Genomic DNA, 18,006 nt, shown 5'->3' with positions numbered 1-18,006 from the left:
AAATCACAGTCTCGTTAGCGCTTGCTCACATCTGTTATGGAGTAATGAAAGCAATGGTTTATAATGAACGTGATGGCCAATTTTTTTAAAAAATGTGCTTCGCATTTGCCAAGTCAACTCTTATTGGCTCAGATTGGGTTAAAGTCTTTTTCCCAATGCAATATCGTTAAATACAAATACTTAGAATAATGGTGACCTTTATGGAAATCCTTTGAATGCTATAGATTTCCAATATTTTAGGTAAATGGCCTTAGTCACAGTGCTGAGTCAGAAAATTTCTGTATCATGCAAATTGGTCTTCTTGTGGCTTATAAAGCATTGAAAGCCAGCCTCGTACAGAAAGCTCTTGATAGTCCTGTCAATACAAGTCCAATCCTAAATAATTAGAACTAACATGGTAACTAATTTATAAATGTGTTCAATAGAACAAACACAAACCAATGATCAGTGTTATTCAGATGGTTTGTCCATTGAAGTCCATTTAAGATTAAGTGGGCTGAAAACCCTGTAGAAAATATCCTGGAAAACATTTACAGATCCTGGAAATATCCAGGAAAAACTTTGAATTTTATGTGAGTGGGAACCCTGCTATAGAGTGCCTTGTAGAAATTGTGATAAGTTTTATGTTGGGCAGACTGGTAAGGATCTTTCTGTTAGACTTAAGCAATGTAAATTTAGTATAAGAACAGGAGAAGAATTAAATACCTTTTTTAATCAGAGTTGAAAATTATGATCGCTCAAAATCTTTTTCATTCTGTCCTTCCACCTCCAATTTGGCATCTCCCACTTCTTGTTCCCTCCACCTCTGACACATAATTTTTCCTCACTCATTCTCTTCATATGTCCAAACCATTTCAACACAACCTCTTCTGCTCTCTCAACCATACTCTTCTTATTTTCACACATCTCTCTTACTCTTTCATTATTTACTCGATCAAACCACCTCACACCACATGTTGTCTTCAAACATTTCATTTCCAACACATCCACCCTCCTCTATACAACCGTGTCTGTAGCCTATGCCTTGCAACTATATAACATTGTTGGAACTACTATTCCTTCAAACACCCATTTTTGCTCTCCGAGATAATGTTCTTTCTTTCCACACATTCTTCATTGTTCCCAGAACCTTCGCCGCCTCCCTCACCCTGTGACTCACTTCCGCTTCCATGGTTCTGTTCTCTGGTAAGTCCACTCCCAGATATCTAAAACAAATCACTTCTTTCAATTTTCTGCAGTCAAGCTTTCATCCCAACTAACTTGTCCCTCAACCCTGCTGAACCTATTAACCTTGCTATTATTCACATTTACTCTCAACTTTCTCTTTTCACACACTCTTTCAAACTCAGTCATCAACTTCAGTTTCTCATTTGAATCAGGCACCAGTGCTGTATCATTGGCGAACAACAACTGATTCACTTCCTAGACCCTCTCATCCCTGGGAGACTGCTTACTTGCCCCTATCCCTAAAGCTTTTGCATTTACCTCCCTCATCACCCCATCCATAAACAAATTAAATGACCATGGTGACATCATACACCCTTGCCACGGACCAACCTTTACTGGGAACCACTCACTCTTCACTCTTCCTACTTGTATACATGCCTTAAACCGTTGATGAAAGCTTCTCACTGCCTCTAGCAGCTTACCTTCCACTCCATATATTAAGACCTTCCACAAAGCATTTCTGTCAACCCTATCATGTACCTGCTCATGATCCATGAATGCCAAATAAAATATTTTTTTGTATTCTTAATCGTCATCTCCCTCGTTAGCAAGGTAGTGCAAGGAAACAGACGAAAGAATGGCCCAACCCACCCACATACACATGTATATACATAAATGCCACTATAGGCACATATACATAGTTATACATTTTAATGTATACATACATATACACAGACATGTACATATATACACATGTACATATTTATACTTCCTACCTTCATCCATTCCCGTTACCACCCCGCCACTCATGAAATAGCACACACACACACACACACACACACACACACACACACACACCTTCGAGGTAGCATTGGGAAAAGACAAAACAGGCCACATTCATTCACACTCAGTCTCCACCTGTCATGTGTAATGCACTGAAACCATAGCTCCCTTTCCACATCCAGGCCCCACAAAACTTTCCATGGTTTACCCCAGATGCTTCACTTGCCCTGGTTCAATCCATTGACAGCACATTGACCCCAATATACCACATTGTTCCAATTCAGTCTATTCCTTGCACGCATTTCATCCTCCTGTATGTTCCAGGCCCAATCACTCAAAATCCTTTTCACTCCATCCTTCCACCTTCAATTTGGTCTCCCGCTTCTCCTCATTCCCTCTACATCTGACACATATATCTTCTTTGTCAATCTTTCCTCACTCATTCTCTCCATTTGACCAAGCCATTTCAACACACCCTCCTCGGCTCTCTTAACCACACTCTTTTTATGACCACACATCTCTCTTACCCTTTCATTACTTACTCGATCAAACCACCTCACACCATATATTGTCCTCAAACATCTCATTTTCAACACATCCACCCTCCTCCTGGCAGCCCTATATATAGCCCATGCCTCGTAACCATATAACATTGTTGGAACCACAATTCCTTCAAACATACCCATTTTTGCTCTCTGAGGGAATGTTCTCGCCTTCCACACATTCTTCAATGCTCCCAGAACAAAGCTTTGACCCCTCCCCCACCCTGTGACTCACATCTGCTTCCATGGTTCCATCCTCTGCTAAATCCACTCCCAGATATCTAAAACACTTCACTGCCTTCAGTTTTTCTCCAATCAAACTTACCTCCCAATTAACTTGTCCCTCAACCCTACTGAACCTAATGATTTTGCTCTTATTCACATTTACTCTCAGCTTTCTTCTTTCTCACACTTTACCAAAATCAATCACCAACTTCAGTTTCTCACCCAAATCAGCCAACAGTGCTGTATCATCAGCAAACAACAACTGACCCACTTCCCTCAACAGACTGCATACTTGCCCCTCTCTTCAAAACTCTTGCATTCACCTCCCTAACAACCTCATCCATCAACAAATTAAACAACCATGGAGACATCACACACCCCTGCCGCAAACCGACATTCACTGGGAACCAATCACTTTCCTCTCTTCCTACTTGTACACATGACTTACATCCTTGATAAAAACTTTTCACTGCTTCTAGGCAACTTACCTTCCACACCACGTACTCTTAATACCTTTCACAAAGCATCTCTATCCATCCTATCATATGCCCTCTCCAGATCCATAAATGCTACATACAAATCCATCTGTTTTTCTAAGTATTTCTCACATACACTCTTCAAAGCAAACACCTGATCCACACATCCTCTACCACTTCTGAAACCACACTGCTCTTCCCCAGTCTGATGCTCTGTACATGCCTTTACCCTCTCAATCAATACCCTCCCATATAATTTCCCAGGAATACTCAACAAACTTATATCTGTAATTTGAACACTCACCTATATCCCTCTTGCCTTTGTACAATGGCACTATGCATGCATTCTGCCAATCTTCAGGCACTTCACCATGAACCATACATACATTGAATATCCTTACCAACCAATCAACAACACAATCACCCCTTTTTTTTTTAATAAATTCCACTGCAATACCATCCAAATGTGCCGCCTTGCCAGCTTTCACTCCCTCTTCTCTGTTTACCATACCGTTTTCCCTGACCCTCTCACTTCGCACACCACCTAGACCAAAACACCCTATATCTGCCACTCTATCTCAAAACACATTCAACAAACCTTCAGAATACTCACTACATCTCCTCACTTCACCACTACTTTGTTCTAAGTATTTCTCACACACATTCTTCAAAGCAAACACCTGATCCACACATCCTCTACCACTTCTGAAACCACACTGTTCCTCCCCAATTAGATGCTCTGTACATTTCCTTACCCTCTCAATCAATACCCTCCCATATAGTTTTCCAAGTATACTCAACAAACTTGTGCCTCTGTAGTTTGAACGCTCGCCTTTATCCCCTTGGCTTTTATATAGTGGCACTATACATGTATTCTTCCAATCCTTAGGCACTTCAACATGACCCATACATAGATTGAATATCCTCATTAACCAATCAGCAACACAGACACCCCCTTTCTTAATAAATTCAACTGCAAAACCTTTCAATCCCACCACCTTGCCAGATTTCATCTTCTGCAAGGATTTTGCCACCTCTTCTCTATTTACCAAACCAGTCTCTCTGACTCTCTCACTTTTCATACCACCCCAACCTGAACACCTTACATCTGCCACTCTGTCATCAAAAACATTTAACAATCCTTCAAGATACTCTTTCCATTTCCTCGTCACTTCATCACTTCCTGTTATCACCTCATCCTTTGCTCCCCTACCGATGTCCCTATTTGTTCTCTCGTCATTTGCACATTATTTACCTCTTTCCAAAACATCTTTTTATTCTCCCTAAAGTTGAATAATACTCTCTCCTCAACTCTCATTTGCCCTCTTTTTTAACCCCCTCCACCCTCCTCATGACCTCCTGCCACTTTCTTGTATACATCTCCCAGTCATTTTGCACTCCTTCCTTGTGAGTACCACTCAGACGCCTGTAGATAGGGTTGTGCGGAGGAGGATGGATGTGTTGGAAAAGAAATATTTGAAGACGGTATGTGATGTGAGGTGGTTTGATCAAGTAAATAATGAAAGGGTAAGAGAGATGTGTGTTAATAAAAAGTGTATGGTTGAGAGAACAGATGGTATGTTGAAATGGTTTGGACATATGAAGAGAATGAGTGAGGAAAGGTTGACAAAGAGGATATATATGTCAGAAGTGGAGGGAGCAAGGAGAAATGGGAGACCAAATTGGAGGTGAAAGAGTGTAAAAGAATCTGAGCAATCGGGGCTTGAACATGCAGGAGGGTGAAAGGCATGCATGGAATAGAGTGAGTTGGAATGATCTGATATACCGGGGTTGACATGCCATCAGTGGACTGAACCAGGGCATGTGAGGTGCCTAGGGTAAACCATGGTGCATTACACATCACAACTAGAGTATGAATGTGAGCAGATGTGAACTTTCTTTGTAGGATTCCTGGCGCTGCATCACTGATACAGGGGGTGGCGATGCGGTTACCTGAGCCAGGTACTCATTTTATTGACCAATCTCTTAGGGTGGATGAATAGCTGGGTTGACCACTACAACTAGGATTCGAGCTTATGTCCCAAACCCTGGGCAGCCTCTTAATGCATCATGTTCAGGAACACTAACTGCTGCACCATGGAGGTCCATATATATTCCAGGATGGTAGTTGGCTGTCAGATAAGCAGCGTGATGAGCTTTTCACATCAAACAAAATTATTGCTAGAAAATAACAGTAGCATGTAAGAGATGTCCTGGAATTCACAGTTAATGGCAATGAAAGGTTGGATAGTTTCTTTCTTTTTTGTTGATAGATCTTCGTGCTGTGGATATGAAATGGTTTGAACATGAACTTATAGAGGTAGAACCATGCCAAGGAAATTCTTTTTATTATTTAGATCAGTTGATATTCTGAATGATACTGCTGTCATGATTCAAAGAGGCTTGCTAGATGAGAGCTGGGGAAGTCTATTGATGCATTGTTGTTAACTAACCAGTCGATAGGTTCCTATTCACTGAATGCATTTTTGAAGTGGGTAGATCAGATAGCTGTAAGGGGAGGAGGAGGCCACCTCCTCAGTTTGCTTTAAAACACCTGCAGAAATTTGATCTAACAAGTTGCTGCATGAGCCATTAAACAAGTGGCCATAGAAGTCATGGAAAACAAACTTCTTATTTATGTAGGAAGCTTGTTATGCAGAAAAGTTCTCAGTGCCCAATTTCTTTTCCTCTCTCTTCCATCTTTTAGAAGGTAATAGTAAAGAAGGGGAGGACTTCCAGTGTGTGTGTGTGTGTGTGTCTCTCTCTCTCTCTCTCTCTCTCTCTCTCTCTCTCTCTCTCTCTCTCTCTCTCTCTCTCTCTCTCTCTCTCTCTCTCTCTCTCTCTCTCTCTCTCTCTCTCTCTCTCTCTCTCTCTCTCTCTCTCTCTCTCTCTCTCTCTCTCTCTCTCTCTCTCTCTCTCTCTCTCTCTCTCTCTCTCTCTCTCTCTCTCTCTCTCTCTCTCTCTCTCTCTCTCTCTCTCTCTCTCTCTCTCTCTCTCTCTCTCTCTCTCTCTCTCTCTCTCTCTCTCTCTCTCTCTCTCTCTCTCTCTCTCTCTCTCTCTCTCTCTCTCTCTCTCTCTCTCTCTCTCTCTCTCTCTCTCTCTCTCTCTCTCTCTCTCTCTCTCTCTCTCTCTCTCTCTCTCTCTCTCTCTCTCTCTCTCTCTCTCTCTCTCTCTCTCTCTCTCTCTCTCTCTCTCTCTCTCTCTCTCTCTCTCTCTCTCTCTCTCTCTCTCTCTCTCTCTCTCTCTCTCTCTCTCTCTCTCTCTCTCTCTCTCTCTCTCTCCAGTTGCCTTTTATAGTATGGCTTGTATTTTCTCTGTATCCCTAGTTTAACATTAAGACAAGTTGATTGAATAGGACAAAACAATTACTGTATTACATAATAGAATAAGTATTTAGAGACAAAAAAAAAATATTTTGAATTTGAGCATCATTGTACATATTAGTTATGCAAGAGAAGTAAATTCATGATAATGATGTCATGCATGAGTGTGTATGAAATACATTTAAAAATAGGAGAAAGAATTGCTGGATCAGATGTGGAAAGGAAGCCTTAGAGGAATTGTGTGAAGTGTTCTGTTTAGAAATTTTAATATAGAATGAATTCTAAAAGAATGATTAGCAGTAAAAGGTAAAGAAGAAATGTGGCAACATTAGAAAAGTAAACATAAGGGTATTTCAGGTTGAAAGGCATTAGTTTGTTATTTGATAAAAGATATGTGGATTAATTTGGGTGAATGAACTTGGGTAATGTTGCACATGTATAGTGAAAATGAAATCAGAGCTTAGGTTAACAAATTTTCTGCAATGTGGCAAATCCTTTACTTAGCAATTGTTTTTATATTCTTCACAGCAATTTGTGCAGATGGCAGTTATTACAAGTTCAGCTTCAGTAGCAAAGGAGAATGTAACAGGGAAGTGTATGCACATTTTCTTGAGATGACAGATGACAAAGCATAGTGTATGTTTAAGATTAATGATTGGTATATACCAAATTAATACCCTGACCTGTTTAAGAGCATTTGATAATATACACAGTTGTAATTCTTTTTCTGGGAGGGGTTCCTCTGGCTCAGTTTCCATCTCGTGCACTGGTTGGCATGATAGCCTGTTAATATGTCATTTAATTTATATATCCATACCCTCATTCCACATACAAGACAGTTTTTTTCTGTAAATACCCAAGCAAGTAATGGTAACTTCTTTTTTTTTTAGATTGATTTTGTATATGTCAGTACTTATAGCTCTCTGAGATATCAGTATCATTTGCATGAATAGTGCCCAAGTTTTCATCCAGCTAGATCATTTGTGTTATGTGATTTTTGAAACCTATGGATGATTTTAAAATCTCTACACCTCCAACATAAACAACTTATTTACTAAAAATAGATGAAATGCTTTCCTTGAGATTTTAATCTCTGTCATAATCCAAAAAGCATAAGATTTTCAAATTCCATGAAATGCAGACAGTTTAACATTTGTTTGTTCTTTACTTGGTATCCATCCAGCATGTGAAAGGGAAATGCAAAATGTCACAAGTTAGGTTTTAAGGCTTGTTTTCTTGAATTTAAGACTGATGACCTCTTTGTCCAATCTGTATATATTGTAGAGAATTAGAATATTTGACTTGTTGTTGATATGACAGATGCTAGACCTCGTTAAGAACTCGCTGACATCTGATAACATAATTATTGAATATACTGTGATGAAGAGTTTGATGAGACTTCCAAAGAGGCTGGAAATTCCAGGAAACATAAGTGAAATTCATCATTACAATTAAATTTTCCTCGAGAATATAGCCAGTGAATTTGTATTGTATGTAGCTATAATCACATGACAGAATCATCCTTCACAGCCTTGTACAGACCTTACATTAATACTTCATGTAGCTTATACTGACTGACAAGAAGTGAGAAGTTGATACAAATTAATTCTTAATATTCTTCATCATGTTTTTCATCCTTTGATTGAAAAAAGAAAACTTATTTAGTGGATTCTGATTTCCTACTGTAATATGTGATATCCATTTTATGTTGAAAAAATGAATCTATCAGGGACTTATGTGTTTTGCCGTTTTTTATTTTCGAATTATTTTTGCTTATTAATGAAGAGAATGCAGTATATATTTATATATATGTAAAAATGTATTTAATTAAAAGGTTGTTTTTATTATTTAAGACATGTACAGTATGTAAAATAGTGCTTTTGTAATATGCCATTCTTTGGGAAATGCCAAAGAGTTAAAGAAACTCACATCTTTTTATAGCACATGCTACACTGAAAATAAGGGGATGCATATCTTCTTGAATATCAGACATACTTTCTGCACTTTAGTAGTATATAAGGATTTATGCTAGGCAGTCATGTCCAACCAAAGTAGCATAAGAGTAGGCTATAAAGTCAACAAATGCTATAGACCAGTCTCTTCTTTGATGAAAGATGAAAATATCATTAGGTCACTACTGCAGTCCAAATAATGAAATCCTTCCTTAGAAAAATTGAAGTAGGTTGCTGTGTTGTCATAAATGAGAAAGATGTTTTGAAGACAAGATGCTACAGACTTCTTTTGTAAGAATTATATTGGTTGTTAACTTGATTGTCTTCTAAACTACCTAAGAAGAATTTGTAAATCCTAAGCTTGATGAAGCCTGGTTTGCCAAGTTGAAGCCTTGGTATTGGTAGTGTGGATGATATGAGGAGCTTTGAGAACTGTATTCGTAGTCTTGCATGACATTTGCTTTTGACGGATCAAGGAGCATGAAACAGCAGTTGGGTAATGGGTTAATTTCTATTACAGTCAGGCATATTGACTACATGATTATAATCTTAAGCATTCCAGTGCCTCTTGTACCCAAGTGTTTCAGTACTTTGGGTGGGGCATTTAATGAAAATACTGATTAAAGAATTGGTTTGCTTGACAGAAGCTGTGCTTCATATGGATTATAAAGCTTAAGAATGAGTGATTATTGTAAAAGCAAAATTAAGCTGTAGTCTTTCTGCTTGCATTGCTGATGAGGAATTGTCATATTTTGTGCTTTAGATATACAGTTATTTTTTTGGGTTGCAGAGATGAGTATTAGATAACCCGATCATTGAGTAGTAAAATTCTTAGTTTACCTTTGTTCACTGGGTGAAATTCTTGAGAGCTGTTGAGAAAATACTTGGTTAGCTGTATGGTAGGTTCCTTGTCAAGCTTGATCCTTCAGAAGATTAGGTAATGTTACTTTCATACCTTTTTCTGTGAAAGGATCACTTCAAAGGATTTATATCATGAACTGAATCAGATGATCCATTTCCTTTACTGGTTACTGGTTACCTAGAAAAGATTCCTGAAATAGTATAGGCAATACATGTGGTTAGGTTCTGTCTATTACCATGTCATTTTAAGGGACTACTGTGCCTTCAAACACCCATTTTTGCCCTCTCTGATGACAATCTCTCTTTCCATACATTCCTTATTGCTCCTAGAATCTTTGTCTTGTCAATTATCCTACAGTTCACTTCTGCATCCATGGTTACATTTACTACCATGTCCACTCCCAGGTATTTACTCCACCTCCAAATTTTCTCCATTCAAACTTGCATCCAAACTACTCTGTCCCTATGCACTGCTAAACTTGCTTTTATTCACTTTTGTTCTCAACTTCCCCCTTTCTTTACATTTCCAAATGCAGGCAACAAATTCTGCAGTTTCTCACTTGAATATGCCACAAGTGCTGTGTCTTCAGCAAATGACTGACTCACTTCCCAGGGCCCCTTTTCCCTTATAGAATGCATACTCACTTTTCTCTTACATCTGCCTCCCTCACCATCTCTTCTTTGAATAGATTAAACAGCCATGGTGACATAACACACCCCTTTTGCAGACCTGCTTTCACTTAGAACCATTCACCCTTCCCTCTTCCTACCTGCACACCCCCATTATTTTATATGTAATTATTATGCTTGATCGCCTTTTCCCACGTCAGCAAGGTTGCTCTAGGAAACAGCCGAAGAACGGCCTATCCACTCATATACACATATATGTATACATAAACGCCCATACACACATATATACTTGAAATAAAAACTTATTGCTTATAGTAGCTTTACTTGTTCATCATTTGTTAATAAAACCTTCCAGAAGGCATTTCTTTCAACCCGAAGATATTCCTTCTCCAGAGCCATACCTGCAACATACAATTCCTGTTTCTCTATGTATTTCGTACACATATTCTTTAAAGCAAACACCAGATCCGCATATCCTCTGCCACTTCTAAAACCACATTGTTTCTCCCCAGTCTGGTACTCTTTACATGCCTTCACCCTCTCAGTCACCACTTTCCGATACAACTTACCAGGTACACTCAACAAGCCTATAACTCTACATTTGGAACACTCACCTTTGTTCTCCATGCCATTATAAAGTGGCACTATACATACATTCTCCCAATCCTCAGGCACGTTACATGATCCATACATACATTGAAAATTCTAACTAGCCAATCAACAATACAGTTCCCCTTTCATAAGAAATTCTGCTGTGGTATCATCCACTCTAGCCACCATGCTACATTCCATAAGGTGCAAGGCTTTCACCACTTCTTTCTTCACCAAACCTTTTTCCATGACTCCTACTTCATGTACCTCCCCAACCCAACACCTTACAAGTGTCACCCTTTCATCAAATATCCAGCAATCTTTCACAATACTCACTCCGTCTCCTCAAAAACTCATTACTACCTATTACCACTTCCCCATTGGCTCCCTTCACCGTTGCTCTATATATCTTTGTTGTTTTGGCTTTTCATCAGCAGTTAATAATTGAGTTTGTTTCAGTGATGTAGCCAGTGATACAGTATTGATAATTGTATGAGAGACCTGTAATTTAAAGACATTGGTGAAAGTTTATAGACATTGGTGATCGCTTCTTTCTGTATTTAGATGATGATCATAATAAAGATTGCCAAAATTAAGAACTGTTAGACCCTCTTTACAGTTGGCTTTCGGGTTTAGGAATTATTCTAGTTTTATTTGGAGAATTGTGGTTATGACTTTTACCCAGTTTTGTTAACTCATAGCATCATGTGTAGTACAGGCTGGACAACTTTTAGTCATTTTACTATTGAGTTCTCAGTTTCATGATTGGAACTTTGGGATTCATTTGCTTAAAGGACAATACCAAGTTTGCTTAAGGATGAAATTATACATCAAATCCAAATGAGTGAAGATTGATTGTAAACATACTGGTAGAACTACATCTTATTATGTTTCCTTACTGGGATTGCCTGTTCTATGCTTAGAAGGCAGTATATTCTCTTTCACTGTATTTCTTATTACCATGGGTTGTAAATGAAGTCTAATTCACTTCTCTTTAGTTGGAGAGATATGTGTATATACTCTGGCTGTAAGAGTGTAAGTGTTCTCTTCTTTTTTTTTGTTCTTATAGTAACTAACATTGTATGGACAAAAGTGTCCTCAAGTCATAGGAAAGTTGAAATAATGACTATTGAAAAAAAGAGGAAAGAAAGAATTAATTAGAGACTAACTTTGTCACATCATGGTGTTTTTAGACATAAGGAAGAGGATGAGGTGAAAAAAGTAAGAATTTTTACAGATTCACTATGTGGGGAAAGGAGGTATCATTATAGACAATAATTGTTTGTCTGGTCTCCTACAAAAAACTACGGGAAGAAGCATGGGTTCAAGTTTTAGACTAAAGGCAGTAACACATTGTGTCCCAACCTTTAAGACTTGGATCACTTGTAGGCAGCACACTAGGGCAGTAGCTGAAATAATACCTATAGAACAGGAGGAAAGCACCATTACACTTGATAGGAAGGGATAGTTAAAGAGGTGATTGTAGGAATGTTCAGATGGCTGAGGACTTTCAATCCTATTTTGGCTGAAAGAGAGGTAGAAGAGTTGCTTCATATGTGTGAGCAGTATTTCAAACTGACATCACATTTGATGGATTATATGGCCTTTCAGGTTCTGTTTAGTGCAGAAACTTTGTTTTATATTGAGACTTCTTTTTGCACTCAGATAAAGGGAACATGAAGGACATACTTCCATAAAGCAGATGGTCCTGGTTCTTCTGTGTTCAGTCATTTTCTTACTGTGAGTTCTGTGAAATCTTTATCAGGGAAGTAAAGACCTAATGATAGTTTCAACTTCTTCAAGAGCAGTATTGTCCATGTTGGACACATGATTGCAGATGTTTTGTTTGGGTAGTTTGACTTCTAACTTTATGGTTCAGCTATCTTATCTAAACAAGATTGCAGTGCATGTATCCTTCACGCTCCTATCAATGCAGAAGTTGATTCCTTTACATGAAACATATTTACTCTTTTTATAATAATAAAGAAATTATTCTGTAAACATTAAAACAAATATAAGTAGGAAGACTTCACCTGCATGAGGTTACACCATAATTGAAAAGTCATCTTTGGCCAAGTTGTTTAAGTGTCACTAGACAGGAGTACAATCTTGTCAAAGAACTTCTCACTCTCAAGGAATTCATCATTTACTTGCTACTGATTGTAGGGCATCCTTGGAGCTGCGGGAGCCCTATAAAAGGGCCTTAGGATCTTATAATGATAATAGTAAGTAGGAAAAAATTTCAGTAGATAAAGTGCTGCATTTGCTTGTTTTCCCTTTTTCTCCAGGATGATTGCCCTGATGCAGAAGAGGAGATAGGTTATTTTCCAATGTTCTAGAACACTAGTTGAAATTTCATATTTTGGGGGAAATGTAACCAATGCTGCTGCAGATTTATATCTCCAAGAGGATCAAATGTAATTAATCATATGAATTCTTTGTTGATGTTTAAAAACCAGTAGCTTTGACGATGGTTCCCACTTTATTTATCCAAGAATTATTAATGTTTGCTTTCTCATTTCTTGACACACAGCTGCAGAAACATATGTTATGCTCAATCTACCTTGTACAGGTTTAAGCCAACATTAAATCTAAACTGCATGGGTACAACGGTTATTCTCTCCAAAGGGAGGCTTGGTCATGAATTCAGCTGGTCAGAATTTGATTTAGCTAAGCAGCCAATAATAAATTATGAGGAATGAAATCAGCTATTTATAAATCAGGATTATTTAGCAAACTAACACAGGTCTCACCCTGACATCCTAGATTGTTATGCCTGATCAATTATGGTTATATCCATATTTTGAATTGTCAGGAAAACAACATGCATCACCAAGGTCATGCTGCAGTTTAAGAGGAAATGTGTTTCCTTCTCGGGAAAGAGATCTCAAGACTATTGATGATGCTTTGGCATGCAGCCATCGTTACTCAAAATGCTAGTTCATCCTAGAAGAAAATTTACATATTCATTGTAGTACTGTTGATTGTGAGGTCACGTACAACATATGCAATATATCAAAGATTTACTTTCTTGCAATGACCATAAGTTTCATATAGCATATTAGTGTGAACCTCATTACCATCCAGAGATGGCATCAACCACCTATTGAGGGATGCGTTTACATTCAGTGTGTGCCATTTATCACATCCACATTGAAGGCCTCTTATAGCTGCCTTGTTTTCAATCATCTCTCATGCTTCAGATATCAGACCTGGTTTCCACATATATATTACCAGTTTATTTGATATTTTATTGAAATTAGTTTACAAGATTACAATTTTTTTAAAGTTCCGTCAAGTTAATGTCTGCGAAGTTAGCACAAACTTTCTAGAAGAGTTTTGCTGCTGACCATTTGACTGTGTAGTTAGGACTTATTCAGCCCTCAAAAGGAAAGGATATTCCAGATTACTCTATTAGAGCAAAATACTTATTTCCAGTGTTTGAGATTCTGCTGTAGAGCATCTTTTAAGCCATTCTGTTTGGTCATGAGTTCCCCACACCCTCTCACCCAGTGCAGTTGTGAAAACAAAAAATGGAAGTCCAAATTCATGCATAACAGTGATGGGAAACTATAGAATAACCATAACAACGAAATGAAAAACAAGTCAAAACTAAATATAATACTGACTACATGCTGTGAAAACAATCACAAACTCATCTTGGATAATGGTTGGGATGGTGGTAATATGAACAGATTGTTTACATTCTGCTCTCTCACAAAAAAACTAGCTTGTTTAAAGGCCCATGGTGGCCCCTGTTTCATGTATGTATTACCAAGAATATGGAAAAGATTCCTGAACAACTATGAAACAGTGCAAAAACAAACTAAGATCATTTTGCTATGTGGCTGATGTTAGATGGTGGTGGACAAGACAAGATGAGGCATTTACTTTGTAAATCTCTGAACATCCTACTTAGTGCTGTTCCAGTTATGCTGTCACCATCGTACATTCTCGACAAGTTTATTTCTCTTTCATCTTCTCATGTGATCTGTCAATCCGCCATAAGTTTACATAAACTTCATTAGATCTGAGCCCATTATTGGTCTACTTTAGGGTATTCAGTTTAAGTAGTTAATGCCATTATTTTGGTCATGTGTCTTTGAATATCATCATTCAGTGCAATTTAAGAGGAAATTGTATCCAGTCCTCATCCTTATGTGAAATTTTAATGGTATAAACGTTTTTACCCATACTGTAGGTTACATAAAGTTTTTGTATACAACACTTAACAACCAAGAGGCTCGTTATTTTCCTCTCAGAAATACTAGATGATTGGATTAAAGTCTGCATTTTTTTCTTCTTGATTCACTTAATTTACATAGAAATAGATTTAATGTCAATAAATGGATATAAAGATCTGAAGAAGTTCATGTTTAATCCAAGTGGTTCATATGAGCAATTTTTTTGTGCTTAGATAGACTCTTAACTATTGCATGGTGTACCACTAGCTGGAATACATTGTTGTTTGAGGTGCATTCATGTTACTTGCCAGTGCATGGAGAAGTGAGCATCATAATTAATTTGCAAGCTTCTGAATTTTTATGTACAAACCAGGTTATTGTACCTGTTGATTACTTTTCAAACTCTTGCACATTACATGCAGGCTGTGACCACTCTTTGTCTAAAGAGGAATTCAGATCAAATGTTGTTTACAGTAACTAAGTGTTTTTCTCCACAGCTTTATGGCTGTGTATTAGCAATAATGTGCTTGAATAGCATTGGTTCAGTCAGTTAAAATGGTAACCAAGTAGTGGTCCATACAGGGATTATTTCTTCAGTAAATTTGCAATAACATGAGTGCACAAACATGAACCATTTAGTGACAGCCTAACATTCAAGGTAATGAAATAACTGGGTGATGTTATCGTATATTTCTGTAGCTTTGTTAAGTACAGAAAACATATTTTGCTTATAGTCTTGCTTTTTCTGGATTGACAAAGACTAGCTGCCTCATGATTAGCAGTTCATGTGTTCATCCTGTATAGACTTCCTAATTGTAAACATGGTCATTGTTGAAGGAGACCCTTAGTTGTGGGGATTAGAAATAACTATTAGTTTACAATGTAGCTTTGATGCTGGTTAATTTTGTTTACCATAAGCTACTGTTGACTAATTTTAGCTAATTATTATTTTGATTTGTTGGTGTGGCCACAGAGGATGTATAGCAAATGACAGGTTAGTGAAGATTTATGGTAGTGTGGTTGTGGTTCAGAATGCAAGAAGTCAGACTACTCAAGAGGACAAATGGAATGAACTGACTTGTTTAGGGCTTTTGGTATTTCAGATGAGGATTCCAGGGGTGTTATTTTTTTTACCAAGTGCAGTTGAGTCACTTTTTTGTGTGGGTGAAGATGTTATTAAGGGATGTTAATATCTCATGACAGATTATCTAAGTTTGCAAAATGTAAAACTAAGAATGCTAATATAGGTTAGTAGTTTTTGTTCACTTTAGTACAGTGGATATCAGGTGTAGATATGATTGAGAAAATTGATAGGTTGAATACACATCATTCACCTACATGTTAATGGAAAAAGAATTAGATGTTAGATAAAAGGATTGGCTGAGTCCCACAGCTGGTCATCTAGGTATAGCAGAATCTTTCCAGTCAAGCAGTTTGGTTTGTAAATGATGTTAGTCCAAGCCTTCACTGGGTGGAAGGGTCATAACATGTGCCTCTACAGATGATCTCTCACCAAGTACGGAAACAAGTCTTTAATAACAAAAATACACAGATGAAGATATATGAACTTGTTCTAAGATCCCAAAGATGTTATTTAGCTGTATAAAGCTTTTATTTCACCATAGATGCATTTTTTTTATGTCAATACCTGTTCATACAGGCAGCTTTACATATCATGTGATTTGAATCATATTCACCTCATGTCATTATCATACTTCATCATCTCCTAAATATCATTAAGATTTTGGTTAATTAGAAATGGGGTTGAGTATTCACATTTCAACAAGAAACAATCCAAAGCTTTTTCTTTGAGAAAATTGAGGTTTTGACATCATGAAAGCAAAGAGAGAAGAACTCCATCAACATGCTAACATTTGGCTCCATGGAAAATATTCATGTGGTGAGAATTTGGGCCACTTGAGTGCCTGAGTTGTGGTAAAGGGCAAATGAGCATGGGATGAAAGAGAGGAATACTTTTTTATTTCATTTCAAATGGAGTATAAAATAAATCACTATGAAGAGACCAGGTTTCACTTTAAGAGAATGTGGATTGATTTCAGAAAGGTATTTGTGAATTTTAATCCCGAGTGGTTTTATGCAATGTGAGGTGCTCTGGGTGAGACCTAGACAAGCAGCAAAGTAAAAATGTCAATAAACACGGTTTAAGTTTACCATTTTTGAAATATATATAACTCTTGAACTAATAAAGGTATTTTATTTTTTCATTGTGGCAAATGAGTCCAAAATTATGATAACATAAAGGAAAACTTAATTCAGGAAAGGCTTTTACTGAAAATTTATATTATCTTAGGAGTATTTATGAAAAAGATGCATGTGAGACTGAAATGACGTAGTTGATTATGTAAACTGTAAAATGATATACGTATGTATTCATTAGATTTTAAGAAAAAATGAAAATGCATGAAAAAGTAGTTCAAGTAGATAGGGGATTTGAAAATGTCTAAACTAAAACTGCATTCCCTGGCTTGGTTATACGGCGAGTAGAAGGAAATATATTAATGTGATTGCTCAGTGATTGATCTCACAGATGGTGATTGGCCGAGAAGTGCTATTTGTATCATGTCACATACTGTAATTGGGCCTCCATCTTTTATGGTAGAGATGTCTTCTTCTCAAGGTTCACTGTATTCTAGTGTGTGTAAGCACTAAGGTTTATGCCATATATAGGTGTCGTAGTATTTTATTTGAAAGAGGGAAGCGTAAAGATTATCAGGATATAATAAAAACATTTCCAGAACTTGCTGCTTGTATAGTTCTTGCCCAAAATGCCTCATATACTCTTGTAAAACTTTGAGTGTTATTTGGTATGCATGCTGTTGAGTGAAAACTAAAAGTTTCAAAATATGAGTGAAATGCATTTAATCATTTGTAATTAGCTTGTGTAATATTTTATTTTGTGTATGTTTGCTCTGTGATATGGTAACATTTAATCATTTAACCTTTAATGAAAGCTTGAAATTACATAATTCTGGATACAGTTAAATGTATCCACTGATGATTTTAGCTGTATGTATTTGTCAGTATGGAAGTACTGGCATGTTTTTATAAAGTGATCATGAATACTATTAGCAGTAAATTGAATCAGAGTATCGGTGTGCAGCACTAGATTTCATTATTAAGCATGACAACCTCTCTCTCTCTCTCTCTCTCTCTCTCTCTCTCTCTCTCTCTCTCTCTCTCTCTCTCTCTCTCTCTCTCTCTCTCTCTCTCTCTCTCTCTCTCTCTCTCTCTCTCTCTCTCTCTCTCTCTCT

The 18,006-nt window shown here is 37.4% G+C and overlaps 1 protein-coding gene across 2 annotated transcripts in view; it reads left to right on the top strand.

Annotated features, from left to right (window-relative positions):
• The window catches only part of LOC139766668 (WD repeat domain phosphoinositide-interacting protein 3), a 105,413-nt gene that overhangs the window by 58,458 nt on the left and 28,949 nt on the right, over window positions 1-18,006 (top strand). Inside the window, exon 8 of one of the 2 annotated variants that reach the window (XM_071695568.1) lies at window positions 7,045-17,869. The exons of the other annotated variant lie outside the window; for it this stretch is intronic. Within the exon in view, the coding sequence (XP_071551669.1) occupies window positions 7,045-7,151 (107 nt within the window). The 3' untranslated portion in view covers window positions 7,152-17,869. Of the gene's footprint in view, window positions 1-7,044; window positions 17,870-18,006 lie in introns of those variants that run through there. 2 annotated transcript variants of the gene reach the window in all.

This window comes from Panulirus ornatus, chromosome 58, assembly GCF_036320965.1.
Source record: "Panulirus ornatus isolate Po-2019 chromosome 58, ASM3632096v1, whole genome shotgun sequence".
Lineage (NCBI taxonomy): Eukaryota > Metazoa > Arthropoda > Malacostraca > Decapoda > Palinuridae > Panulirus > Panulirus ornatus.
The sequence above is the reverse complement of the archived record's forward strand: the minus strand, read 5'-3'. Positions and strand labels throughout refer to the sequence as shown.